The sequence below is a fragment of the Rattus rattus genome, chromosome 5, assembly GCF_011064425.1.
Source record: "Rattus rattus isolate New Zealand chromosome 5, Rrattus_CSIRO_v1, whole genome shotgun sequence".
Lineage (NCBI taxonomy): Eukaryota > Metazoa > Chordata > Mammalia > Rodentia > Muridae > Rattus > Rattus rattus.
In genome coordinates, this window is record NC_046158.1 from 137645957 (window position 1) to 137673391 (window position 27435).

The 27435-nt window shown below is 49.3% G+C and overlaps 1 protein-coding gene across 1 annotated transcript; it reads left to right on the top strand.

Moving 5' to 3' along the window:
- Nucleotides 1-104: 104 nt before the first annotated feature.
- Lbp (lipopolysaccharide binding protein) lies at nt 105-27323 on the top strand. Its single transcript, XM_032902438.1, has 15 exons — nt 105-262; nt 2553-2667; nt 3459-3587; nt 6994-7149; nt 7684-7747; nt 11665-11728; nt 15023-15114; nt 15606-15782; nt 17487-17546; nt 19982-20149; nt 21373-21440; nt 21855-21897; nt 23091-23154; nt 23914-23990; nt 27094-27323. The coding sequence occupies exons 1-15, from the start codon at nt 139-141 to the stop codon at nt 27136-27138; spliced, it is 1446 nt and encodes a 481-aa protein (XP_032758329.1). The 5' UTR covers nt 105-138; the 3' UTR covers nt 27139-27323.
- The last annotated feature ends 112 nt before the right edge of the window (nt 27324-27435 follow it).

The following is a 27435-nucleotide window of genomic DNA, read 5'->3' on the forward strand; positions in this document are numbered from 1 at the left end:
TCTGTGGGCCTCTCTTTCCCGCTTCCAGGAGACCGCCCTCCCTCAAGAACCGCCCCCTGGCCCTGGGCTTTGGCTAGTTAAGGGCACCAGAGCCAGCCCACATTGTCACAGTCCTCACTCACCCACGAAGCATCCAGGATGAAGTCTTCGACTGGGCCTCTGCTTCCCACATTGCTGGGGCTACTGCTCCTGTCTATACCAAGGACTCAGGGTGTCAACCCCGCCATGGTGGTCAGGATCACCGACAAGGGCCTGGAGTACGGTAAGCAGCCGTACTGTAAGCTGGCCTAGTAGGTGCAACACCAGGCACAGCCTGGATGTGGAGGGCATTGTCCCTCCTCTGATAGGGAGCCTGCTATATGGATATGTGGCAACAACTGCGATTCTGACTGGTCACTCAACACATGTGTGACTTCAGCTCATAGCTTGTCTTTTCGGGACCGGGAGGAAGGTTTGGGTTCCAGCGCTGAAGCAGGAGGTAACAGAAAAAAGCAGTCAGCAGTGGGCAGATAGGCTGGGAAGAGAGGGCAGACAGCCGAGAGAGCTTGATAAACCACCTGGGACCGATCCTTTTTGGAAGAGTGGAATTTGAAAACGTGACCTAAAACCACAAATCATAAGTGGAGGCAATTAGAGACTGGGAGGGACCAAGCAAGGCTTGGGGGTAGAGATGCGGCCTCCCGTCTGACTGGCAGTCATGCGACTCACGAAACATTAAAACTTATTGATCAGCACCTTCAAGCTGAGCGCTCCTAAGCTGCCTCTCTCTGCTACTCCCCGACTGCTTTTTTTTTTTTTTTTGCTTTCATTCTTTGTTTCTTCCTTTCTTCTTTTTTAAATTCTCATGTCTTGCCATACCGGGAATTGAACCCAGGGCCTCGCACATGCTAAGCAGCTACTCCACCACAGAGCTGGCGCCTTCTCGTTTTCGAACTTTGGACAGCAACTCACTGAGTTACCCAGGCTAGCTTTGAACTCACTCTATAGGTCGGGCAGGCCTTGAAACTTAGGATTCTCCTGCCTCGGCCTCCTAAGTAGCCTCAGTTACATTTCTGCACCACCAGGCTTGATCCAACTTTACAGACTGAGAAAAGGTATTTGACAAGGTACTGAGAGTGACAGAATTGTTGTGCCCAAGGGATGAGGGAGCTGGGATGTTTGTACAGCCCACACCGATCACTTCAGTAGAGCCTCCATTGCCTTAACTAATGGAGGTCCTAATGCTCCTTCAGTTGAGTAAGGATGGTGGGATCTGAAACAGGCTATGAACAGAAGGGAAAATCAGGGAGGGCTTCCAGGGGGAGGTCAAGTGGAACCAGTAATAAGAACAAGCCAGGGACAAAGGGTGGCATTCCATCAGAGGGAACCTGACAGATACATCCTAAAGAAGAGGTCTCATTGAAAAGGGTGAAAACGAATGTCGCTAGTGACCTGTGTGCACTGCCCGGCTGGGGGCAGACTCTTGGGCAGAGCCCTGTCAGAACACAGAGTGGGGCCACCTACTACATTTGTTTGGGAACCCTGAGTCAGGAGCATTTGTCTTCTGCCCCTAGGCACACATTCCAAGTGTGCACCCGGCGCTCTGAAGTTGGGTGTTTGGTTCTTTCCACACTTTTAGTAACGTTAACCCTCCTGTGTTGTTCGGGGCATTTCCTGAGCACCGGCTGCATGCCAGCCACAAGCCATGAGTGACTGTGGCCGCTGGTTTGACAGGCCGAGCTCCAGGCTCCACTATGCCCATGAGGAAGGGGTTATTGTTTCTTGGTGGATAGAGAAAGTAATGCCTGGTGTCCCAGTCAGGGTTTCTACTCCTGCACAAACATCGTGACCAAGAAGCAAGTTGGAGAGGAAAGGGTTTATTCAGCTTACACTTCCACATTGCTGTTCATTACCAAAGGAAGACAGGACTGGAACTCAAGCAGGTCAGGAAGCAGGAGCTGATGCAGATGCCATGGAGGGATGTTACTTACTGGCTTGCTTCCCCTGGCTTGCTCAGCTTGCTCTTTTATAGAACCCGGGACCACCAGCCCAGGGATGGCACCACCCACAATGGGCTGGGCCCTCTCCCTTGATCATTAATTGAGAAAATGCCTTACAGCTGGAGGCATTCGCTCAAGGGAGGTTCCATTCTCTGTGCTAACTCTAGCTTGTGTCAAGTTGACACACAAAACCAGCCAATATACCTGGGGACTTGTTCAAAGCCACTTGGTTAGCAAATTTTCACAGCCAGGATTCTAGCCCTGAAATCCTCCCAGTGTGTTTTCTACACAGACCTAGCTCTAGGGAGGACAAAAAAGAGGGCCACACCCCAGGCACTCAGCACAACTTTTCTGGTTGTGCTGTTGGTAAAGGCCTCTCTGGCCTTGTCTATAAGATGGGCCCACGCCCTGACAGCCTAGCACGACACATACCTGCTGACTTCCGTGCTGCCTGGCACGATCGATTGGGCTCGGCAGCCTGTGCCGTGACTACGGTGGGAGCAACTGAAGAATTTAGAGCACAGGGCAGGAGGCCTGGTGGCCAGGCTGATCCCAACTTTTCCTTGTCTGCAGCGGCCAAGGAGGGGCTGTTGAGTCTGCAGAGAGAGCTGTACAAGATCACACTGCCTGACTTCAGCGGGGACTTCAAGATCAAGGCTGTGGGCCGTGGGCAGTACGAGTTTCATAGGTGATTGGAGAGGGGAAAAAGCCCGGGAGTGGGTCCTGGAAACCTCTTGGGTCAGGCATTGGGTGGTTCAGAGGGGCTTTTTTGGAAGGAGTTGGGTCCCTGCGTTCAACACACGGCTGTGTTAATGCCTCCTGAGCCTGTGGCCAGAGTCCTTTTCTTTGTCTATATGATGGAGCTGATGCTGCTTTCTCCCTTAGAGGGCTAATTCAGGATCTGGAAGCTTCGAGTGACCCAGAAGGGAAAGACAGGCTTAGAACTTAGAATGAAGTGTCCTGAACACTAATATTGCCTTTTGTGGAGCAGTCGGGGAGACTTCTCAGAGGAGGGGAGCCACCTAAGCTGAGTCTTCAAGGCTGGCACCTATGGTTTCCCATGGGCAGCCCTGGCCCCTCCTAATCTCCTCTGAGGGCTATCTCAGGTTATCTTAAATCTGGCCCCTTTCCTCGGCATGAGAAGCACAGGGCTGTAGGAAGGATTAGCCATCTGACACAGTGTATGTATGGGCCCCAGGATACTGTTACAGGCCACCGAGGATCACAGGGCCCAATTCTGTGATCCTGCAAGCCACCGAACCCATTTCTCAGAGTCTACTCCCCCTGTTGTGAAAATGGGGCACGCCCAGCACCAGCCTGCTGCAGGGCCCCAGGGACGTAAGGAGGGTTGTCCAAGGCTTACGAAGAACTCTGAAAGTCAAGGAGCCGGGCGCTGTACCAGACAAGGCAGTGAAGGAGGAAGGGTTGTTCCTGGGGCAGCTATGCCGGGCCTGATGCCTCCCTCCTATCTCCCTGCAGCCTGGAGATCCAGAGCTGTCAGCTGCGTGGCTCGTCCCTGAAGCCGCTCCCAGGCCGAGGCCTGAGTCTCTCCATCTCTGACTCTTCTATCAGCGTCCGGGGCAAATGGAAAGTGCGCAGATCCTTCCTGTAAGTTAAGTTCCATCCACCCTTGGGCCCATGACTTTGACCTTTGTTCCTTCTTCCTGGGTCATCAGAAAGACCGCATGATGGACAGACAGGGGTAACCCAGGCCACAGTGGAGACGTGAGTCCAAGTCCCAAGTCTCTTTTTCTTCTAGATTCCACATCTTTGAAGGGGACAGACCTGCTTCCCCAAGGGTTCTGAGTGAACTAACTGAGTGAACTAACAAGAAACCTGTTCCTGGTTTGTTTCCTACACACAGATCTAGATCCTAAGGCCAAGGCCTCCCATGATCTAGAGCTGCCCTTGGGAAGAGGCCTTCTGCGCTCTCCCTCAGAGAGAGGCCCTGAACAGGAGCTGTAAGCTTAGGGACAGTTGGAGCTCACGGAGCAGGAATGCTGAACTGTGAGAGACATCATCACCACCCTAGCTCAGCCTGCTCACCCTCCTTCCTCAGCCCTGCATCAAGGGCTATTCAGGGGGTCTTCAGCAGGCCAGCTCCTGGATGAGGTAGCCCCATGAAGAAACACACATGGGTGACTCAAGGGCGTAGAGGTCAGAAGGTGAAGGTCAAGGAGGCAGCAGGCAGGCCTCTCTCCTCAGCTTGCACATGGCTTGTACTTGCCAGGTTCCCATGTGGGCTCTGGACAGCTCTGGTCTCTCTTGATCTCTCATCTTGACCTACTATGCCTATGGTTCTCAACCTGTGGGTTGCGACCCCTTTGGGGGAGTAAATGGCCCTTTCATAAGGGTCACCTAAGACCATCGGGAAACACGGACTGTACATCACAATTCATAATAAAATAGCAAAATTACAATTAAGAAGTAGCAACAAGGGGTTGGGGATTTAGCTCAGTGGTAGAGCGCTTGCCTAGGAAGCGCAAGGCCCTGGGTTCGGTCCCCAGCTCCGAAAAAAAGAACCAAAAAAAAAAAGTAGCAACAAAAATAATTTTATGGCTGAGGAACCTTATTAAAGGGTCACAGCATTAGGAAAGTTGAGAACCACCATCCTATGAGGACCTGCTCTCCTTGCCTCTGCTAATCTCCCCAAAGAGGCTGTCTCCAGGCGGAGTCACTACCAAGAGGTATAGGGGCATGGCTTTAACATGTGAACTTGGGGACATAATTCAGCCCCGGACAGAAGAGCTGGCCAGTCTCAGCCTGGTGATCTGGTCACGTCTACTCCTGAGACCTGCAGTGTACGTGGCAGTTTCCAGCTGTGTGTCTTTGCAAAGTGCCTGGCATGAGCAGAGCCCCCACCAGAAGAGTGAAACGGCCAGGTTTACAGAGCTGGTGTAAAAATGGAGGAGGCACAAATCTTAACGATTCTTACATGGGCCACTGAAGTTTACACACTGAAATGGCACGTCCATTACTACACTTACATGGGAGGCTGGAGAGAGAGCTCAGCAGTTAAGAGCACTGGCTGCTCTCACAGACGACCTGAGTTCTGCTCCTGGTTTCCTCTCAGGGAGCTCACAGCTCACTGTAACTCCAGCTCCAGGGGATCCGATGCCCTCTTCTGGCTTCCTCGCGCACCCAAACACACATGCACATAAGTAAATATTAATCTCCAAAAATTAATTTTGCCTCTTTCCCGTCGTTTCAGTGTGGTCAGGAGGCGTTTGTAAGTGGCTTGTGTAACCCACATCCCGTGTCTGTTGAAAGCACATGTGTGTGTGGCAACTGTGTGCCCTCTCCATTTTCCCAGTGGCACTGGACCACACCTCTTCCCCCAGCCTTTGTCTCAGTCTGCGGTTCATCATCTTTCGCCACGAGCATATGAAGTCCTGTTCTGTCGTCCTTTAAAATTGCTTTTTTAACTTATCGACTGTTTGGTTGGTTTTGTTTTTCTGAGACGGGGTTTCTCTGTGTAGCCCTGGCTGTCCTGGAACTCACTCTGTAGACCAGGCTGACCTCAAACTCGGAGATCCACCTGCCTCTGCCTCCCGAGTGCTGAGACTGAAGGCGTGTTCTACCACCAACCGGAGCCTTTTTATTTTTTTTTCTTGAACCTCTCAGAGGAAAATACTGATCACTTGACACATGTACATTAGTGGCTCTCAAGCACAGACACAGGGTTGTGGAATTATGGCCTCTATGCAGTTCCCAACCATTCCTGCCACCCCAAAGAACAGTCATAACTACTCCCCACTTCCCACTCTGTCCCCCAAACCACAGCCTGCACAGCTCCTCCTGCCTGGACCTCTGCTATGAACTTGATCCCACCACACCACATGCCTGTCGCTGTCACCTAGGCTTTGAAGTTCATCCACATCATTCTGCAGGTTGGATTTTAGTCCTTGGATAGAGTCTGTCTCACAAGTAAACCATATTTTTGCCTTGTTACTTAAAAAAGTTGCCTGGGACATAAATGCCCAAAAATACTCAAGCTATCTTTTTTTTTTTTAGGTTGATTTTTATCTTGAATGATGGGGGAGGGGTAGTGAGCGTATAGTGAGTGGGTGGGAAGGTATTCATTACTGTGGTGGTCACAGGCTCCTCGTCACCCTAGATCTGGACTTACAGATGCTTAGCAGTCCTCTGACGTGGCTGCTGGGAACCGGACTTGGGTCCTCTACAAGAGCAGTACGCACACTTAACCGCTGTAGTCTCTCCAGCCCGGCCCAGATTCTTTGAGTTTTTGTTTTTTTGTTTTTTTGTTTTTGTTTTTTTTTTTTTTTTTGCTTTTCATTTTGTTTTGTTTTGCTGTTACCCATGATGCTTCAGTGGGCTACACCCCACAGACATCATCAGGGAGAAAGAGTTGGGAACCTGGCGTCTGGGCCTGATAGTGTGTTCTAGAACTTGGATAGCTGTGCTGAGTTGTTCCAGAAAGTTCTCCAGGGTCCTCTGGGGGCCACTGTGCCTACGGTGTCTATTTAGCTCCATCTTTAAAAGTCTTCTCAACCCCTGTGGGTGGAAATCGGCATTAAGTTCATTTCCCACAACGTTTCCTATTAGAAACGTTCCTATTAAGTTCTGGGCTTGGGTTCCTTCTTGTTTCTTTCTCCCTTATTAATTCATTCATTGTGCAGATTAAAGAATGAGCCCCTATATCTGCTCATATGTTAAGAAGTTGCTTGCACTGTCTTGGGAAATGGTTCTTTTCACTGCGTATATTATGAAATTTTGTTCTCCAGTGTGCAGTGTTACCAGCCACTTCCTTCCTGACTTTGAAGAGTCCAGATCTTTCTAGAAGTACCCCTGTCAATCCCCAAGGCGTTCTGCTTGCTCTTTTCTCTGTGATTACATCTGTTTTATGTACGATTTGATCTTTTTTAATTTGGGATTAATTTGTAAATCATTGCTTTGATCTACTTCTTCTGAGTAAGAATCCGGCTTCTTTTCTATGCCTCAGTGGTTTCAGATCCTAGCCGCTATGAATAACTGGGCCTCTGACCTCCTCCAGGAAACTTCACGGCTCCTTTGACCTGGATGTCAAAGGTGTCACTATTTCAGTGGACCTCCTCCTGGGCGTGGATCCCTCAGGACGGCCCACAGTCACCGCCTCTGGATGCAGCAACCGCATTTGTGATTTGGAATTGCACGTATCAGGAAATGTGGGGTGAGTCACTTCCGGGACTCCCTGGGTATGGTTCTTGGTGGGCTCTGGTAAGTGTCCAGAACTAGGAAGCGTGCTCCATGGACACAAGACCATCCTTTGAGGACCCTGCTGGGGCAGACGGGTGAAGACTCAAGGCAGGAGAGCAGAGGTGCCATTTTAACAAGTCAACAGACTTAGGGGTCCTTGTCAGGGGAGGAAGCTTTGGGTGCTGGAGGGACTTGTGGCTTAAGTTCAATTCACTCTGCCACCCCGTCTCAGTTCCCTTGACTAGAAAACAGGCCTCTAGTTCCAACCCCCAAACCCTTCACCTTAGCAGATCTGGCAGAAGACTGGAACTAGCCATACTGACTGTGGCAGGGTGCCAGGACACTGTTGAGCCACCTGATGTGGGTGCTGGGAACCAAACCTGGGTCCATCTGCAGGAGCAGTGTGTGCTGTTGCCCTGCTGGGCCTCACTCCATCTGGCTTTCTCCATCCTCACTGTCCCTGTACCCAGTGGCAGACAGCTGACTGAGTGCTGTGTCCCCTGCACAGGTGGCTGCTGAATCTCTTCCACAACCAGATCGAGTCCAAGCTCCAGAAAGTATTGGAGAGTAAGGTAAGAGAAGCCAGAGGGGGCCAGTGGATCTCCCCACAGGCCTCTGGACCGGCTGTCAGGGTCCATAGACACATATTCGATCACAGCTCAGAGAGGAAGAAACACTTGCTAGGCCATAGAGCCAGCATACGGTGGAGCTGGGCAGCATTCGAGGCTCTAGATTCCATCCAGCTCCACCCAGTTAGGCAGAAAACAGCCAGGCGCCTGGCCAAGGTGAAACGGGGTGTAGAGGGGCAGAGACCCCATCCCTCCCCCTTCTGGCCTTGCCTACCATGTCCACACCATCCTTCGTCCTCAAGTCCAAAGAGAAGTCACTGCCCAGGTGCCTCCAAGGACCTGGCAGGAACCTGGCTGGTGGGAACTGGGCAAAATCACGAGCCCCTGTCCTGGCTGCAGAGGGCAGTGACATTGTGTCGCGTTTCCCTGTGTAAAAACTAATATGATATCTCCAGGTTCTGTATAGCATTTATTTGTTTTATGCATACAAGCGCTCTGTCTGAATGGACACCGCATGCAGAAGAGGGCGTCTGATCATGTTATAGCTGGTTGAGGGCCACCACGTGGTTGCAGAGAGTTGAACTCAGGACCCCTGGAAAGAGCAGCCATTCCTCTTAACCTCTGAGCCATCTCTCCAGCCCCTATCTCCACGTTTTGTAAGCGTCGACCAGAACAAAGACTTTTTATTCCATGTATATGTTCAGTTTCTGTAAACCCACCTTCACCCTTCAGTTGTGAAATGCTGAATGCTGGAGCTGTGTCTGCAAATCTGACTCTGTGGGAAAGCAGAAAACGAAGGAGGAGTGAGTCTGCACACACACACACACACACACACACACACACACACACACCCCGGCACAGACACACAAAACACACACAGAGACAAGCACGTCTGGCTTTGCCCGCCCTCTAGTGGTTGAAGCAGGAACATCAGAACTTACTTCCACACACCTGGGGTCTAGGTGAACCTTACAGCCTCCCATGGCATGTTGCCATGCTGCTGCTCCTAGGAATGATTAGTGATAATACAGTGATATGCATTGCAGTAATTATCACAAAATACAGTGGTATGATTATTGTTTTGCTGTGCTTTGGCCCGGAATAATGAGCTAAGTTTTTTTTTTTTGCATAATCTTGGCCTGTTGTTGTTGTTGTTGTTGTTATTTTGATGTTTTGAGACAGATTCCTACTATATAGACCAGGTTGGCCTCAAGCTTGAGATCTTCCTGGGTTTATAAACATCACCACCAAACTGGGCTCGACCTCAGGCTTTGAAAGGGAGACTGGAGAGACTCAGAGAACTGTTACAAGTTAACCGGTGCTGCCTGGTTAGAGCAGGGTGGGAACCTTCCTAGCAGTGGGGCCCCTTGGGTCAAAGGCCTTTGAAGAGCTGAGTGCCTTGGAATCGTTGAAGATCTAGCTTGTCCCCCTCTCTCTCTCTCTCTCTCTCTCTCTCTCTCTCTCTCTCTCTCTCTCTGAGTTTTCAGACATCTCCTTCCTGTAAGCTCTCATCTGTGGCTGCTGCAAGACTTGCTCTTCTTTCCTGCTTAGGGTAGAATTGCACTTTCCAAACCTTCGGGGATAGGAAGGCATACTCTGGAAGACATGTTAACATGTAAGAAGCACTTGGCGGGGGTTGGGGATTTAGCTCAGTGGTAGAGCGCTTGCCTAGCAAGCGCAAGGCCCTGGGTTCAGTCCCCAGCTCCGGAAAAAAAAAAAGAAGCGCTTGGCCTCGGGTCTTGCGAGCAAGCAGAACACAGAGACACGGAGGTCGCAGGGCGGTGGGTACTGGTGAGGATTTAAATGCAGAGGACTTTCTCCTCCTTGCAGCCCCCTTAGACATCATGCTTCCATGCCTCCAGAAGGCTCTGTTAAGCATCTGGGACCAAGGATGCCATGTTTCCCCTCCATAACTATTTAGGTCTCTGAAAGAATAGAGCATTCAGTCTCAGGATTTTGGGGGTTTGATGGGATATTGTCTTTCCGACGAAGGAACAACCCTAGGTGGGGCTGACAGCCTCTCTGAGCTCCCCAGCTGTATCCCCCCATCTCCCAGTCTGTCACCCCTTCCTTTTGCTCTGTGGCACCTCACAGATGACTTCACTCCCAGCTGCAAAGAGAATCTCAGCTATTACCTTGACTGCCCCGCCCTCATGGCCTTCCCCACTGCCTGCCCCCTGACTGACAGCATTTTAAAACCGCTTGGCCTGAAGCCTGCGTTAGATGTGTCTATCCTCTTCTGAGAAGCCACCTCCGACCACAGCTGCAGGGCAAAGCTTCCGTGTCACGCTCTTTCACTGCACACGTGGGTACGCTGCAGTCGGTGGTGACCCACACATCAGAAAGAGTTTTAGGGCTGAGCATGGTGGCACACACCTACAATTCCAGCACCTGAATACTGAGGCAGGGAGATTTCAAGTTTGAGGCCAGCCTGAGGTATGCATAGCAAGAATCGGTCAAAATGGAGGAGAGCAGTGCAAAAATAACTCAGCGGAGAAAGAACTTACTGTACACACCTGAGGACTCGAGCTTGGATGTCCAGCTTCATTTGAAAGCCAGTGGCATGGTGATCGGAAGCCAAATGCTATGGGGTTACAGACAGGCAGGTCTTGGGGGGCTTGCTGGCCGTCCAGTCTAGCTGAAATGTGAGCTCCGGGTTCAGAGAGAGTCTGTGGCTCAAAAAACAAACAAACAAAGGTGGAGCGAGATAGAAGAAGATCCTTAAAGTAGACCTCTGGCTTCTGCATGCACGGTGAGGGGTGCGTACCTGCAGGCATGTGCACATATGCATACAACATACAATGCCCACAATAGAAAGCAGAGAAATGCTGTTTGGAAGAAAATTCCTGCGCACACATAAACAAAGAAATTTTATGTATGCACTCAGATGTCAGCAAATGTAAATCGGCACGGACGTGGTGCTTTACAGAGATGGGCTCCTGGTGGACACAGGACTTGCCCTTTTCACCTATGAAATCGTCTTGCTGCAAACTACACTTCTTCAACTGGCTGAGGTTGAAGAAGTCACTTGCAGTCTGTTCCATGCTGGTGACCAGTGTTCACATTGACTGATTGATTAATTGATTGATTGATTGATTGTGGGAGGGAGACACGTGTGCCATGGTGTCCTATAAAGGCCAGGGGCTAATTTGCAGGGGTCATTCTGTCCTTCCACTCTGTGGGTCCTAGGTATCAAACTCGGGGTGTCAGGATTGGTCCCAAGTTTCTTTACCCCCTGAGCCACCCCACTGACCCCTATCTCTATATTTAGGACCCTTTTCCTCCTCCTGGCTTCTCTGTTGTCTGGAGGGAGACACATAGTTAGCATATTGCCTTTCAGAGTATTTACTTTTTGTTGTTCTCTCAGTCATATTTCATTGGCTTATATAATAAATAACTCAAGTTATTACAGCAGCCAGGACAGCAAACAAGCTTGGAAACATATATTTCCCGCTCTTAAGAAGCTCACGGCTCCACTGGTGGCTATAAATTGTCTGTAAGTGGTTCAAAGACGTGACTACTGAGTATTTCCTAGGAGTACTCAGTTCGCAGGAGCTGCAGCAGTTGTCATGACCAAGCGACAGCCAGCAGGGGGCGACTGCAGGCCCCCTCCGCCTACTTAGAACGGGTCAGCTGTTCGGCTCAGAGCTCCTGCCGCTTCCTCCCCTAAGAAGCCGGTAGTGGTGGCCGTTCACAAACCAGCTCCCACCAGTGCTTTTCTCTTCTCAGACTGCCAGCCTTGGGCTCGCTCTGAATAGTCTTGTCGGACCATGTCGGGGTTGATACGATTTTTGTGCTTTGTCTGTGCCTGGCGTATGCTAAGCACTTAAGGATACTTGCAGTAGTTGAACGCAGAGCCAATGTCACCACGAGCTTCCAAAGGTGCGGACTCACAGCCCTTCCCTTCCTATTCCTCTCAGATTTGTGAGATGATCCAGAAGTCTGTGACCTCTGATCTGCAGCCTTATCTCCAAACTCTGCCAGGTAGGGCACCCATGCATCCCCGGGGGAGGTAGGGCATCACACACCCCTGGGGGTGCGGGTCTCTATTTCTCTTCATTTTTTGTAAGCCGATATTCGAACCCTGTCAAATATTCAGAGACAAAAGAGTAAGAAGCAGCAATTTAAATCCCTTTTTCTCCCCAGCTTTTCTACCGTGAGGTACCCTTGACCTTGGGCGGGTGGTTCCAGATCATTTCTTTGCACGTCGAAGCATAACAACACATAAGCTCATGGCTGTGTGTTGTCCTGCGCCCGAGTATGTGTGCGCATGCCTAATTGTGAAGAGTTACTTCTCCATAGATGCAGTGCAGGCATTATTCGGATCTCTGAATCTGAATGGCTGGGAGAGACTTATGAGTCAGTATATGGAGAGAGAGGGAGGGAGAGAGGGAGAGGGAGAGAGAGGGAGAGGGAGAAGGAGAGAGAGAGAGAGAGAGAGAGAGAGAGAGAGGGAGAGAGAGGAGAGAGAGGGAGAGCAGAGAGACAGAGAGGGAGAGAGAGAGGGAGAGGGAGAGGGAGAGGGAGAGAGGGGGAGAGAGGGAGAGAGAGAGAGAGAGAGAGAGAGAGAGAGAAGACAGAGAGGGAAAGAGAGAGGGAGAGGGGCAGGGGGAGAGAGAGACAGAGACAGAGAGAGACAGAGATGGGGAGAGGGAGTAAGAGAGAGAGAGGGAGAGAGAAGGAGAGGGAGAAAGAGACAGAGAGAGACAGAGAGACAGAGACAGAGAGAGATGGGGAGAGGGAGAGAAAGGAGGAGAGAGAGGGAGAGCAGAGAGACAGAGAGGGGAGAGAGAGAGGGAGAGGGGAGGAGAGAGAGAGAGAGAGAGAGAGAGAGAGAGAGAGAGAGAGGAGAGAGACAGAGAGGGAAAGAGAGAGGGAGAGGGACAGGGGGAGAGAGAGAGAGAGAGACAGAGACAGAGAGACAGAGAGAGAGACAGAGATGGGGAGAGGGAGAAAGAGAGGGAGAGAGAAGGAGAGGGAGAAAGAGACAGAGAGAGACAGAGAGACAGAGAGAGAGACAGAGATGGGGAGAGGGAGAGAGAGAGAGGGAGAGAGAAGGAGAGGGAGAAAGAGACAGAGAGAGACAGAGAGACAGAGACAGAGAGAGATGGGGAGAGGGAGTAAGAGAGAGAGGGAGAGAGAAGGAGAGGGAGAGACAGAGACAGAGAGAGAGAGACAGAAAGAGACAGAGAAGAGAGAGAGAGACCAAGCATGCCCTGGACTGGGCTGTATGTACTCTCCTCCACAATCCTGGTTGGATGAATGTTCCAGGTCCCACACACAGTCACCTGAGCCAGCCTGGGCCTCGGGTGAAGGAGTGTCAGCAAGTGGCTTTTTATTGCTATGCCTGGTGTCTCACTCCTATAATCCCAGCACTAGGGAGGTAGAATCAGGAGGACCAGGAATTCTCAAGGTTAGCCTTCAGTACATAGTGAACTATAGGCCAGCCTGGGCTACATGAGATTGTCCCGAAAACAAATCCTACTATTACTACTGATGGAGAGAAATACTGAAGCCAGCCTCCAGATCAAAAAGGTCCCCTTCAATCACAGTCCTCAGCAGGCGTCAGCTCTGCCCTGCTATACATCAGTGGAATCTCACTGTCTTCTGAGACTCTCCCAGATGCCAGAGACCTTCCAAGTCTATCTTTAAAGCAGGAGGCCGGTCCACACTGCTGCCCCAGGGGTGTTCATGCACTCTCCTTACTGATGATGTAAGCTGCCAGCACACATTCTTCCTTCCATCCATCTCCATGGTGCTGTTGAAGGCCCATTGGGTAGTTATTGTTACAGACTGTCCTGGGCTGGACTGCAGTGAATATTCTGGGATCTGTGGCTTTGCAGCCTTAGGGCGTAGATCTTTGAATGACGTCACAAGCTTGGCTGTTCAGGATTGTGTCCTGTCAAAAGGTTTCCAGAACACTTGAGGCAGCTGCATGATTTTAACAGTTGTGTAGTGTTCCACTGAGGGCATCCTCGGGTATTTATTAGCCCCAGTTGATGAACATCGTGTCAGTTACTGTTCCATTGCCACAAGGAGACACCAAGATCAAAGCAACTCTGCAGAAAGAAAGCATTTAATTGGGGGCCTGCTTACAGTTTTGGAGGGTCAGGGAGCATGGTGGTTCACAGGCAGGTCCTGGAGCATCTGAGAGCTACATCCTGATCAGTAAACAGAGAGAGAGAGCCTGGGAGTGACATGGGTTTTTTAAACCTCAAATTCCACTCACCCCACCCCCAGTGACACACCTCCTCCAACCATGCCACACACCTCCTCCAACCAGGCCACACTTCCTCCAACAAGGCCACACCTCTTCCAACAAGGCCACACCCCCTCCAACCAGGCCACACCTCCTCCAACAAGGTTACACCCCCTCCAACAGGGCCGCACCTCCTAATCCTTCTAATCCTTTCAAATAGTGCCACTCCCCTATGACTAAACATTCAAATACATGACCCTAGGGAGGCCATTCTTACTCAAACTACCATAGACAAAAATTTACTAATTTTTTTCTTTTTGCAATGACCACAAGGCAGCTGGGAGTGTCCTGCATTTGCTCCTTGCCTACACCCAAGAGTACATCAGAGAAGCAATGTTTCCAGTCCAAGTTCCCGGTGCACATAGGAAGTTTGCACTTGACAAAGAGTCTGAGTAGTCTATAGTGAGGCTCCTGGGCCCCTGGGTGGCACTTGTTAACACACCTTCAACTGAGGCTGAGGCTGACACATCTGACTCTACATGGAACATTCACTCAACCAGGACTGTGGAAGGGATCTTCCCACTAGACCCGTGGGGGCTATCTGGACTTCCTGGTCTTTTTGCTTAGCATGAAGGTCTTTTGTGTGTGTCCCTCTGGCTGACTGTGACTGCCCAGCTCTAGAAACTGCTCACAACCCACCAGTGCTTATCCACCATGGGAGTGGAGAATTCTACCTTGTCCCGTTGTTGGAGAGCTGGGATGTGTGGGCAGAGGGTCTTTTATAAGATTTATTTTTATTATTTTAAATTGTGTGTATGTGTGTGTGTGTGTGTGTGTGTAGCTGTGTACATGAATTCAGATGCTCTGAAAGGCTAGAGGTGTCAGATCCCTGGAACTGGTTACAGGTGGTTATGAGCAACCTGACCTGGGTGCTGGGAATTGAACTCTGGTCCTCTGACCATCTCTCCAGCCCCCAAGTGGAGGCTCTTTAGAGAAGCACCATGGACAAACCCTTCTTTACTTGCTATGGGCCACACCTGTCCCCACTTCTGCCCCTCACTCTGCTCCTGCTCTCACAGTCACAGCAGATATCGACACTGTCCTGGGCATTGACTACAGTTTGGTGGCGGCTCCCCAAGCAAAGACCCAGACGCTGGATGTGATGTTTAAGGTGAGTATGCAGGGGCAGGAGTTAGCCACAGGACACAGGCCAGTATCCATTGGGTCACCTGCTCCCTAACTTCAGGTCTATCCTCATTTTTGGTGGTTCTTGTGCACCGGGCCCAGAGTTATGGAGTGGCAGATAGTGTTCCCTGCAGTAGGGGTCACACAGAGGGTCTCTATATCACCGTCGGCCTCAAAACTCCCACTCACCCTCCCCCACACCGCCTCCAGCACCTTGCCCCCCCTGATGGGGGAGGGTATCGGAACTGAGTGGGGCAGACAGGCTGACCAACACACACCCTGTTGTTTCCATAAAGCAAGCGCTTCCTTACACAGAAAGAGACACAAAGTTTCCCAAAAGAGTTCATCATTAGAGGGGCAGTTTAGGATAGTGTTTCCAAGTCCCTGCCCCTCATCAACCAGGTAGGAAACCCCTGAGCTGAATGGCTAGCCATGGGATAGACTAAACAGTTCAACTCTCCCCATTTCTCTCTCCAGGGTGAAATTTTTAATCGGAATCACCGCTCCCCAGTCACTACCCCGACCCCGACCATGAACCTACCTGAGGACAGTAAACAAATGGTCTACTTTGCCATCTCAGATCAGGCCTTCAACATAGCCACCCAGGTTTACCACCAGGCTGGGTACCTGAACTTTACCATCACAGATGACATGGTGAGAATGTGGGCTTCGCTGTGCTCCCCAGGGCAGCATGGCTCATCCACCATTCTGTTTTGCTTCCACTAGGAGAAGAGTGAGTTATCGCTCAGCAAATATCAAGACCAGAAAAAATATATTAGTATAATTTCTACTTGTTTCTTGGGTCACCAGAAAACCCAAGGCTTTTCAAAGTTCTTTCTCCCAAATAACCATTGAAGGTTTGTCTGTGCATCTCTGACCTTTCAGTCTAGGCCTGGTCTGGCTCGTATTTTTCTCTTGTTCTGAACTCCTGTGTGTCTATTAAAAATAATTTAATGGGGGCTGGAGAGATGGCTCAGTGGTTAAGAACACTGGCTGCTCTTCCAGAGGTCCTGAGTTCAATTCCCAGCAACCACCTGGTGGCTCACAACCATCTATAACCATAGTCTCGTGGACCCGAATGCATTCCTCTGGTATGCAAATGGACACACAGACAAAACACCCGTGTGTGTATGTGTGTGTGTGTGTAATAAATATTCATTAAAAATGAATGGATGAGGCAAAGTCACACAACGGAGAAAGGAAATACAGAAAAAGTAAAGACAATTATGAAGACACTAGATTTGTAACTTTTTCTTTTTTTTTTTTTTTTTTTTTGGAGCTGGGGACCTAACCCAGGACCTTGCACTTGCTAGGCAAGCGCTCTACCACTGAGCTAAATCCCCAACCCCTGTAACTTTTTTTTAAATCACAGATCTGTCTGGGAGCTTCCCTGAAGCCAAAGTGAAAAGGGTACCTAATTTAGTGATTTAGAATGAAAGAAAGACACATGCCTTCTTCACGCATACCTTGAGGTACCTGTTGCAGACAGGAGAGTGCCTTTCACAGTAAACCACACCTGATGATGCCCTCGGTTCTTTTAGGTTTTCTAGGGTTCAAAAAGTTATTTTTTAATAGCTCCTCTTAAGAGTTGAGGTCTGTAAACAATGTCACGAAGGTGGGGACACAGAGTGATCCCCCTGGCAAAGTTGGGCAACGTCGTCCTGGAGGTAGATTCTCTCCATTCCACCACAGGCCTTTCGTGTCTCCCACCTGCTTCACATGGTGCTCCACGCGATGGGTCCCTGAAGGTAAGGACAAAAAGCCCAGCCCAAAGTCACATGGACAAGCTGGAAGCGTGTCTCAAATGGGAGAACTCTGAAAGATGCCCATAGGTTCACAGCTACACCCCCATTCCCAGGAGATTCACTCGCTGTATAAGACAGAGGCCACATGGTAGCCAAGGCAACTACACCCATAGGAAGAAGCTTGACCTTCTTCCTTCTTGACCTTGCCCAACTGTTATGGTTCATACAGCTTGTCAACGTGACAGGATCTAGAATCACGAAGGAGACAAAGCTCTGTGTGGGATTTCCCAGATTAGGTTAACTGCGGTGGAAGTCCCGCCACCTGTGGGGGGCACCATTCTCTAGGCTGAGGTTCTGGCTGAATGGAGAGAGTGGGCTGACCACCAGCGCCACTCTCTGCTTCCTGACTGTCGATGCAGGATGACCAGCTGCCTCAAACCCCCACCATGATGGACTGTGCTTTTGAACTGAGAGCTAAAATAACCTTTCTTCCAGTTGCTTTTGTCGGGTGTTTTCTTACAGCAATGAGAAGTGACTAACTCGTCCATCTCCACAGTTCTCCTCAGAGCTCTAATGAAAACCTCCCTAAATGTCCCGTGTCTTCTTGCTGCAGTTACCGCCTGACTCCAGCATCCGGCTGAACACCAAGGCCTTCCGCCCCTTCACTCCTCTGGTAAAGCCCCTTCTGCCCTCCATGGATACAACTTGAATCCACCAGTTTGCTAAAGTTTCTCTCTAGAATCTGTGGGACCCTCTCTGCTTGACCCAGAGTCAGAGGCTGGTGAGGGGACTACAGGGAAGTCCTGGAAACTGCAGGCTTGGGGGCTCCTTCAAAGCTTGCAGCATGGGCCTGAGCTTCCCGGGTCAGTCTTCCTCGGGTTTCCCTAGTTTTGGTGTTAAGAAACCCAAGGAATGCTGGGAAGGTCACCTAGTTAATATCACCTAACATCCAGAGAGAGTTTACCAGAAGCCAGGCATGCTTGGCTTGCTTTAAGGGGCTCTTACAGCATTTGAGGTGCAGAGGGTGGGACCCCAGGGTGCCCATATGCTCCAAAAGTTCTCTCCTCCTGAGTTACAGTTCAGCCCTCAGTTTCCTAATACAGGGTCTCCTATGTAAACCAGGCTGGTCTTGAACTTGCAATCTCTTGTCTCAGTGTCCCAGAAGCTTAGAACTACAGATATATACCAGTACAGCCAGTGCTGATGTTTTTTTCTGAACGGAAAAGGAATTCTCATATCTCACAATTCCTAAGGAAAAGTAATGGAGGGAAAGTCTCCTGGCCCCCGCTTGCCCCTGACACCCACTTTGCATGGAAGGGCTCCCTGGTTTCCCAACAGTGTCAGATTCCAGAGATTGGGAAGCTCCACACACAAGTTAGGAATCGAACCTAGATCCTCTGTAGGAACCAAATAAGCTCTTAAGCACGGAGTGGTCTCTCCGGTCCCCTCCCCCACCCTCCACACCCTGCACCCCGCCTCCTCTTCTACAGTCTCTACACCAGGCTATGAGCATCCCTCCTCCTGGTTCCTTTGGGCAGGCATGCATGCTCCACACCCACCCTCCTTTCCGCCTGTGGAAAACTCTCCGTACTGTAAGATAGGTGAGCTTCCTCCCCCTTCGTGGTCACAGCGAGGCAGCCTGCCCTTGTGCGGGTACAGTCCCGAGAGGATACGTGGGTTGTTTCCAGCCTGTGGTGACACCAGCGTTGGTTCTGCCACCACTAGACCCTGCGTATGTTACCTCAGTTGGTCCTCCAGATACCTTTCCTCCCTCAGCTCTTCTAACCGTGCCTTGTGGAAGGCTAGAGTGCTGTGCAGAGAGGAATCAAAATGATGAGAAAGAATGTAAAAGCTTGGGCTAGAGCGATGGCTCTGCGGAAAAGAGCACTTGTTGTTCTATACAGGAGGCTGGGTTCAGTTCCCAGCACCCACTTGGTGGCTCACACATCTCCACTGCTCCATTCCAGGGGATCCCGTGCCCTCTTCTGACCTCTGTGGGCCTCAGGCATGCATGTGGGGTGCATACTTACATGCAAGCAAAAAGACTTGTAGACATACAATAGAATAAATAAATTTTAAAACAGATTAAATTTTCAAGAAGGAATTGAATGGTCCAGTCCTGTACTGCCAGGCCCTGTGCCTCCTCAGTGTCACAGAGTTGTCCCAGCTAGTTCTGAGGCATCCTTGATCACACTCAGGCTTGTCACCCCCTGACTCCCAACTGCCCTACCTCCTTCTTGCCCTCACTCAAGGGACCACCTGCTACTTTCTCACAGACATAGAGCCCACCTCCTCCAGCTCCCAAACTCCCCTGACAGTAACAGATGGATCCGTGGTCAAAGAACCAAAGGCTCATGGGAGTATAGTCTTCCACCAACTGCACTCTCCCCAGTCTTGTCCCAAGTTGAATTCTATAGTGACCATAATTAAATAAAATACCGAGCCCCCTTGCAGTGTTGAGATCTGGTTAGGTCCGGTTTCTGAGAACTAGCACAGATGCTATGGGTCCCCCTCCCTACTGGCTGGGGAAGGTGGGGGTGGGGTGTCTGCACGGGAGCTATTCCTCTGCCGTTAGCAAAGCATGGGTGCAACATTGCTTTGTGGGAAATACAACCAGCCCCAAAGTGTCCCCTTTATGTTTTCCCTCTAGAGCAACAGATCTCCTTTTTGTTGTTCTTGTTCGAATATTTATTTATTTATTTAATGTATATGAATGCTAAACCTATATGCCAGAAAAAGGCACATTATAGATGATTGTGAGCCACCATGTGGTTGCTGGGAATTGAACTCAGGACCTCTGGAAGAATAACCATTACCCTTAACTGCTGCGCTATCCTGCACCATCTCCCCAGCCTCTGGATCTCCTTAATGCTGCAACCCTGCAATACAGTTCCTCATGCTGTAGTGATGACCCCCAATCGTAAAATATTTTTGTCGCTATTTAATAACTGTAAGTTTGCTGCCGTTATGAACTGCAATAGAAATATTTTTGGAGATAGAGGGTTGGCGAGGGGGTCGTGACCCACAGGTTGAGAAGCACTGGTTAGACTGTGTGGCTAGCCCTATTTCCTTTTTCTAACATGATCGATCTCCATATTCTACCCCCAGATAACCAGAAAATACCCCGACATGAACTTGGAGCTTCTTGGAACAGTGGTCTCTGCTCCACTTCTGAATGTCAGTCCTGGGAATCTGTCCTTGGCCCCACAGATGGAGATTGAAGGCTTTGTGATCCTGCCCAGCTCCGCCCGCGAATCTGTCTTCCGGCTTGGCGTGGTAAGACTCAGAGCCTTCGCAAAGGCTGTTCCTCTTCATGAGGGTTTTTCTTTTCACTCTCTACAGCTCTCAGTCGATAAATTGTAACCCCAGAGAGGGCTTTCTGGACTCCTCTCACCACCACCGATCTGCCTTACCATTTGCACTTTTTTAAAGATTCATTTATTTTTATTTATACAAGTACACTGCAGGGTCCTCAGACATGCATAGAATCCTGTCACAGATGGTGATGAGCCACCGTGTGGTTGCTGGGAATTGAACTCAGGACCTCTGGAAGAGCAGTCAGTGTTCTTAACTGCTGAGCCACGTCTCCAGCCCCACCCTTTGCATGCATTTTTAAGTTTGTGGCACTCTATTAACTCTCTCCAGGGTGTTTATTGCCCAGGCATTTGTGTAGCTATTTGAAGATTTTATTTAATGTGCCTGTCTTCCTCTAAGTCCGGGCTGTAGTGGAAGAGTTTTTGTCCTGTTGCCGCAACAATGTAACTGATCTTGAAGACTACATCTCCCAAGCTCCCTTACATTCTGACCTCCAGCTTTATCAGCCAATGGCAACATTGTCAGGATACTGGCTGGACTCCTGCTTTCGCTAAGTCCTGAGTAACCTCCTATGCTTTTTTGGGGGGGGGTGCTAGGGAACTGAGGAGAAATGATTATCTGGCTTTTTAAGGTCCCTTCAACCACATAATCATTCCCCTGAACTAAATTCCTTCTAAATTAAATACTAAAAGTGTTTTTCTTTCTTAATGGCCCCGGCTAATGGACACAGATTTCAAAGACTCTGTGCACTGGATGAAGAATTTTCTGTCTTGTTTTAGGCTTCAAACTCAACAAGGCCAAACTTCTGAAGGACAGTTCCTCAAAGGGGATGTATCAGTCTTTCAGAGTGTTACTGAGATAACAAATTGTTTTTAGATAAAAATAGGATTCATTATCATCATTACTAGAGTCGAGCTGGGTCCTGGGGTAGCCTGAGAGCTGAGTAAGGCTGCAAATATTAGGTCTTCTCATGGTACACGGTTCAAAGCTTATCTGCTGTGACCATCAGCGATTTCAAGTAACCCTGATCATGTCCGAGTTCAGTCACTTACCGATCAAAGCGCTGGATGCCTTGGGAAGCCGAAGTCCAGTGGGCGAATTTTCTAGGCTGCGGTTCTGCACCCTCGTCCACAGCATCAGAACTACCATCATTAAAGCCTGTTTCTTTCCCCTACCTCTTCCAGGTCACGAATGTATTCGTCTCATTAACTTTCGACAACAGCAAGGTCACCGGGATGCTGCATCCAGAGAAGTAAGTATCCTCTACAGGGATGGACCTCAAGCAGGAGGGAGGGCTTGTGCATGGGCTCCCAGCCACGCTGTATCTAGACTCTGTGACTGGTGTATGGGTGGGATATGGCACCCCTTTCCATGTTGAGGGCTTGCCACTTGGGAAGGAAATATAGTGTGTACTCTGGGTGTCTTAGTTCTTTTTGCTGTCCTGCCCCACAAGTTTCAAGTGTCTGAATGGCTAATGGTGCCTTTTCTTAATCTATGAATCTCAGATCTCAATGTATTGGGTTACACTTCCTCAGTCCTCACTCATCTTCCCAACACTGCTGTATCTTTCTTTCTCCTGCCCCTCTGGTCCCCTCCTCCACTCTGGGGACCCCACTTAGCCACTCTCTGCTGGGATGCTCACCCCTGGGATCCTGCTTTATTACAGGGCGCAAGTGAGACTGATCGAATCCAAAGTCGGCATGTTCAATGTGAGTTACCATCCTTGGTTATGACATGATTACGATGTCAGTTAATGAGGATGTTTCTGAAGTGGTTGCCATGGCACCTAGAATAGGAATAGGAATAGAGATGAGCAGATCTCTGCTCAGAGCCCCTGTAGAACCTCTCAGGAATGTAAGACGGGGTGGAGGGGTAATTATGTCCCAATATAAGGTGGGCTATTGGACAGAATTACTTTAACTGCAATGAAAAGAAATCCTCCCCCTCAGACTGTCTTGAGCAAAGAGGTGAGGTTCACAGGGTCTCACACCTAAAAACAAAAGGTGAGGCTTAAGAGATAACTCAGTGGGCAAAGTGTTTACCATGTATGAGGACCTGAGTTCAAATCCCCAACACACAAGTAAAAAACCAAGCTCGGTAATCCTAGTGGTAGGGAGGATCAGGTGGACCTCTGGAGCCCTCTAGTCGGCCAAGCCTAGCCTAGTCAGTCCCAGGTATCAATGAGAGGCCCTGCCTCAGAAAATAAGGTGGATGGCTCCTGAGACGTGACATCTGAGGCTGACTTCTGTCCTTCATAAAGTAAACACACACACACGCACACACACACACACACACACACACACACAAACACACACACACACACACGAAGGCACACACAGGCATGCATGTAAGTACATACACACGTGCACATATACATACACACATGTATTTATCTATGCAAACATGCACACACACACACAAGAAACCTAAGGGTGGGCATTTCAGGTAGAGCTTGATCCAGGTTCTCAGGTCTGTCCATCAACAGCCTCTCCCCATCTCCCAGGTCTAATTCAGTCCGTGATGGGTTTATTAATAGACAGGTGCTTTTCACTAGTACAAAACCCCAGCATCTCCTCTAATTTAATTTTTCTGGGGAAAAAAAATCTTTAAGTTACCTCTCATTAGATTAAGGTTAGTAGTTGGTTTTGTTTTGTTTTGTTTTGTTTTGTTTTGTTTCATTTGGTGACCGGGTCTCACTATGTAGCCTTGGCTGTCCTGGAATTCACTGTGTAGACTAGGCTGGGCTTGAACTCAGAGATCCACCTGCCTCTGCCTCCTGAGTGCTAGGATTAGAAGAGTAAAGACTTGTAGTCAACTCCGTTACCACATGGGCAGATGTAAACTGCTTACTGGGGCACAAAATGGCTGCGTGGTCACCCGCCCCTCTTCCCTCCTCCCCTAGGTGAACCTGTTCCAGGCATTCCTCAACTACTACCTTCTCAACAGCCTCTACCCTGATGTCAATGGTAAGAATGGCTCTAGGCCTTTCCAGGTCTGGAGTTGATCCCACTTCTGGGGAGAGAGTGTTTGCACCAGAGTTGGAAACCAGGGTCTCCTGAGAGCTGAGTGAGCCTGGGCCATCACTCCTCAGGGCTCAATGGCCACTGCGGGATGGAATGTTGAAAGCAACCTCATGTTCTTCCAGGGGCCCACAGGGATTTGGGATTGCGACGAGTCTTTGATGCACAGTAAGCTCCTTATGGGGAAGGAGAGACTTTTGGAAATTCCCACCAGGATTAGGTCATAGTAAGACAAGGCAACCACCTTGAATATACATTTTCCAGCCCGCTGCCCAACTCCAATAAAATGCAAGCCCCAAGCCCAGTTTTGTGATGTGTGATCAGCAGGCTACAACAGGAAGCAGGTGGTAGGGCCAGAGAGCCGGCCGCTGGTCCTCATCACGCTCTTAGGTTACTCCATACCTGCCTCTTCCTCCATCAGACCACGTGTAGTTAGTGCTTAGGCACCCTCTCGGCCATTAAGAGTTCAAATCTGTCGTTTTCTGGCTTTGGAAACTAGGACAAGTTACTTGGCCACTCTCTGCCTCAGTTTCCATATCTGTAAAATGGGAACAGTGATAACATGTACCTCACAGTCTTAGGTAATCACTGAGTGGGAACTCACTCACTCCATCAAGCACCTGTAGAGTGTTGAGCCTTTGGTAAAAACCTGTCTATTGTTGTCAGTCATCAACACATCTCCTCAATGATGTTGTCAACCCACAGATGAGCTGGCCAAGGGCTTCCCCCTCCCTCTACCAAGGCGTATTAAGCTCCACGACCTCGACTTCCAGATCCACAAGGTCAGTGGGTCCGGTTGGGGCTCTGGAGGTAGGAGGGGTGGGAGCTGGGCAGTCTGTCAAGTCTGGAAGCTACTACTCAGAGGATGGTCCCAATTCAGTCCTGCAGCCGTGAGACTGCATGAGGACAGAGTGTGCCTGGAATTGAAATATGCCAGGAGATGATTTTGTGACTGAACACAAATGTTGCTCCTTTAGAGGACCTTAGACTGTTTCCGGGCCCCATAATGGGTGGTTCAGAGCTGCCTGTAATATACCTTCAGCTCGAGAGGATCTGACACCTCTTGGCTCCGTGGGTACCTGAACTCACGCACACGCACACCCCTACCCCCACCTACACACACACACAGAGGCTGCAGCTCCCTCTTGGCCTCATAAATGTCCTTTGTACCATCTAAATTGTCTCCCCCTGACAAAGGACACAGAATCGTGAGCTCCTGGGCTTCGCTTTCTTGATGTTCTTGAGTCTCCACTAGCTCAAGGGGTGGGAACTGGGCCAGGTTCAATTCTTCCACAGGGACCTACCACAGTCTTTAATGGCCAAATGCCCATACTTGACCTCAAAATTCTAATAAACATGATAATGTGTGATAAATCTTACAGCCACTTCCTGGGTGCCAGACGTAATAAACACACCAATTACACACGCAGACACACAGATGTCGTCACTGTTGGGCAGGTGGTATTTGACACAGCCTCGGGCTTTAAAAGGCTCACTTTGAAAATCCCAGCCTTGCCAACAGGTCATGTTCCTGCTCTTACCAGGTCATGGTAAGTTCTAAAGATTCCCTGGTTTGGTTTGTTTGTTTAATTTTATGCTGTGCTAGGTTTCACACATGGTAGGAAACCCTTTAGCACTTTCAGTCTGCTTCTTGATTCTTAAGTGGAAGAGCTGTACCCCAGATGCAGCTTGGAGTACCCCATTCTAAAGAAGTGCTATAACCCCATACACTCTTTTTTAACTGTCTGAAGGCTAGCCATTACCGCCTACAAGCACAGCTGCGCTTTGGACTCGCCTCCAGGACTCTGGAGTTAGGGTTGGTTTGTTTTTTCTTCCCCTGGGATATTCTTAATTTTTATTTATATTTATTTATATTTATTTATTTGCTGTTTCAGACAGTATTAGCTCTCAGACTGTTGTAGGGTCTCTCAGTTCTGATCTGTTTGAATTTATTCAAGAGACAGAGGCAGTTCAAAGAAAAGTTTATTTAGCAGGAGCGAGATGGGTCAGGGGTCTCGTATGTGTGTGTGTGTGTGTGTGTGTGTGTGTGTACATGTGTGTATGTGTATGTATATGCGTGTGTATGTGTGTATGTGGTGTGTGTATATGTGTGTATGTGTGGTGTGTGTGTGTATGTGTGTGTATGTGGTGTGTGTATATGTGTGTATGTGTGGTGTGTGTGTATGTGTGTGTATATATGTGTGTGTATGTGTATGTGTGTGCATACACACACAATACATACATATGTGTGTATATTCTTACATACAAACATACATGTAAATATAATTTAAACGGCTAGATAAACACTCCAAAGAGACTGGAACAGTCTTTCACAAGGTGTGCAGTTACTACTTTGTGGACTTGAATGTGTTCACGAATGTGAGGCAGGTAGCATAATTCACAGGATAACCTTTCTCCCTCCCAAATCATGGCGGACCAGATCTCCTTTTTAGGGCATTTCTTCCCAAGATCCTCACAAAGCAGGGAGGTAAAAACCACAGTGCAAAGGGTAATAGAATCATTTTGGGTCAGTATGTGATGTAGACCTTTTGTTAGTGTGTCTGTCTGAGAGGAAGCCTTGAGGCCTCAGGTTCTGACTTAAAGAGAGCGACCTAACTGCAGAGGGTGACCCTCAGGAGACACAGCTACCAGGATGCGACTACAGTTTTCTTCGATGTCCTCATATCTGACAACTGTCCTTCTAGTATCAAGATTAATTTCTTTTTCTTATATAAATATTTTATATATACATATATATGTATATGTGTGTATAATACAGTATATCGATATATTATATATGAGCATAAAAGTGTTGATATATTGTTTTATATATACATATATTGTATGTTTTACATATATATGTATATATATCATCATCATCATCATCATCATCATCATCACTCCTTGGACTTGTTCCTTCTCATATCTAGCTTCTTCTGCCCAGGGACAGATAGTTGGGTCCAGTCCCATCTGACATGAGAACAGTGTTTAATTCCATCAATACAGCAAGATGTATATCTGCTCTTTCACTCTTCCTGACTACTGTTGTGATGACCTGTTCGGGAGTCCGTCTGCACCCTGAGTCCTAGTTCCCTCTCTAAGCAGCATGTTCACGGTGAGATAAAGGGCGGGCAGATGTATAGACCCCATTGGGGATGCTGTGGCCTATGACCAACATCCATCTGATCCAATAGAATGAGGCTAGGTGACCATTCACAAAGCTGGCCCAGGAGTCTTTCCTCTGTACCTAGGGTACAGCTCAAACTTCCTAGAGATTTTATGAAAATCAGGGGCCAAGTATAGAAGCTTTTAGTTCACCGTCTGCCACCTGGGAAGTGATTGTAGGGTTTATCATATATTATCGTGTTCATTAGAATCTTGAGGTCAACAATGGCCTTTGGACTGCCAGAGAGAATGTTGGATCACCAAGAAAGGAGTCCAAGCTGGCTTGGAGCTTCACCCTCTAGATAGTGGAAACTTAAGAACAGCAAGAAAGCGAAACCTAGGAGCTCATGAATTCATGTCCTCTGCCACGGAGATAAAACTTAGGTGCTGCAAAGGACATTTATGAGGGCCTGCCAGGAAGCTGCAGCTTGGGAAATGACAGATAGGTTGGGAAATGAGCACTGACCCCACTCTTGCTTCTACTAGAACCTGTGTTCTTCACCGCTGGTATCTTTTTGGAGTAAAGGATTCATATTCTTTGTCTGTCCATCCATCTGTCTTTCCCTCCCTCCTCCATCCTCCCCTTCTCTCTTCTCTCTCTCTCTTAATAAGGTCTTTCTTCAAATCCGTAGTCCTCCTGCCTCAGTCCCTGGGAGGCTGGACCTGTAGGTGTTCATCACAATGCCCAGCTTAGAGGACGCTATTTTTTTTCTCCCCTAGAACTTCCTATACTTGGGTGCCAATGTCCAGTACATGAGAGTCTGAGGACAAGAAGAAAGATGGGCCTCAGAGGCCACAGCGGGACCTGCCATTTGCAATTCCGGATGTGCAGCACATCTCTGGAGAGTCTCAAAATACAAAGAGGTTTCTGTTCCTGGCTCTGGTGGACCCACAGTCCTCTTCACCAGTGCACCCTCGACCTGGACTTGACTCTGACCTCTCCAGGGAGAGCCCCTCCCCCCACCGACCTCTCTAGGGAGAGCCCCTTCCCCCACCAACCTCTCCAGGGAGAGCCCCTCCCCCCACCAACCTCTCCAGGGAGAGCCCCTCCCCCCACCAACC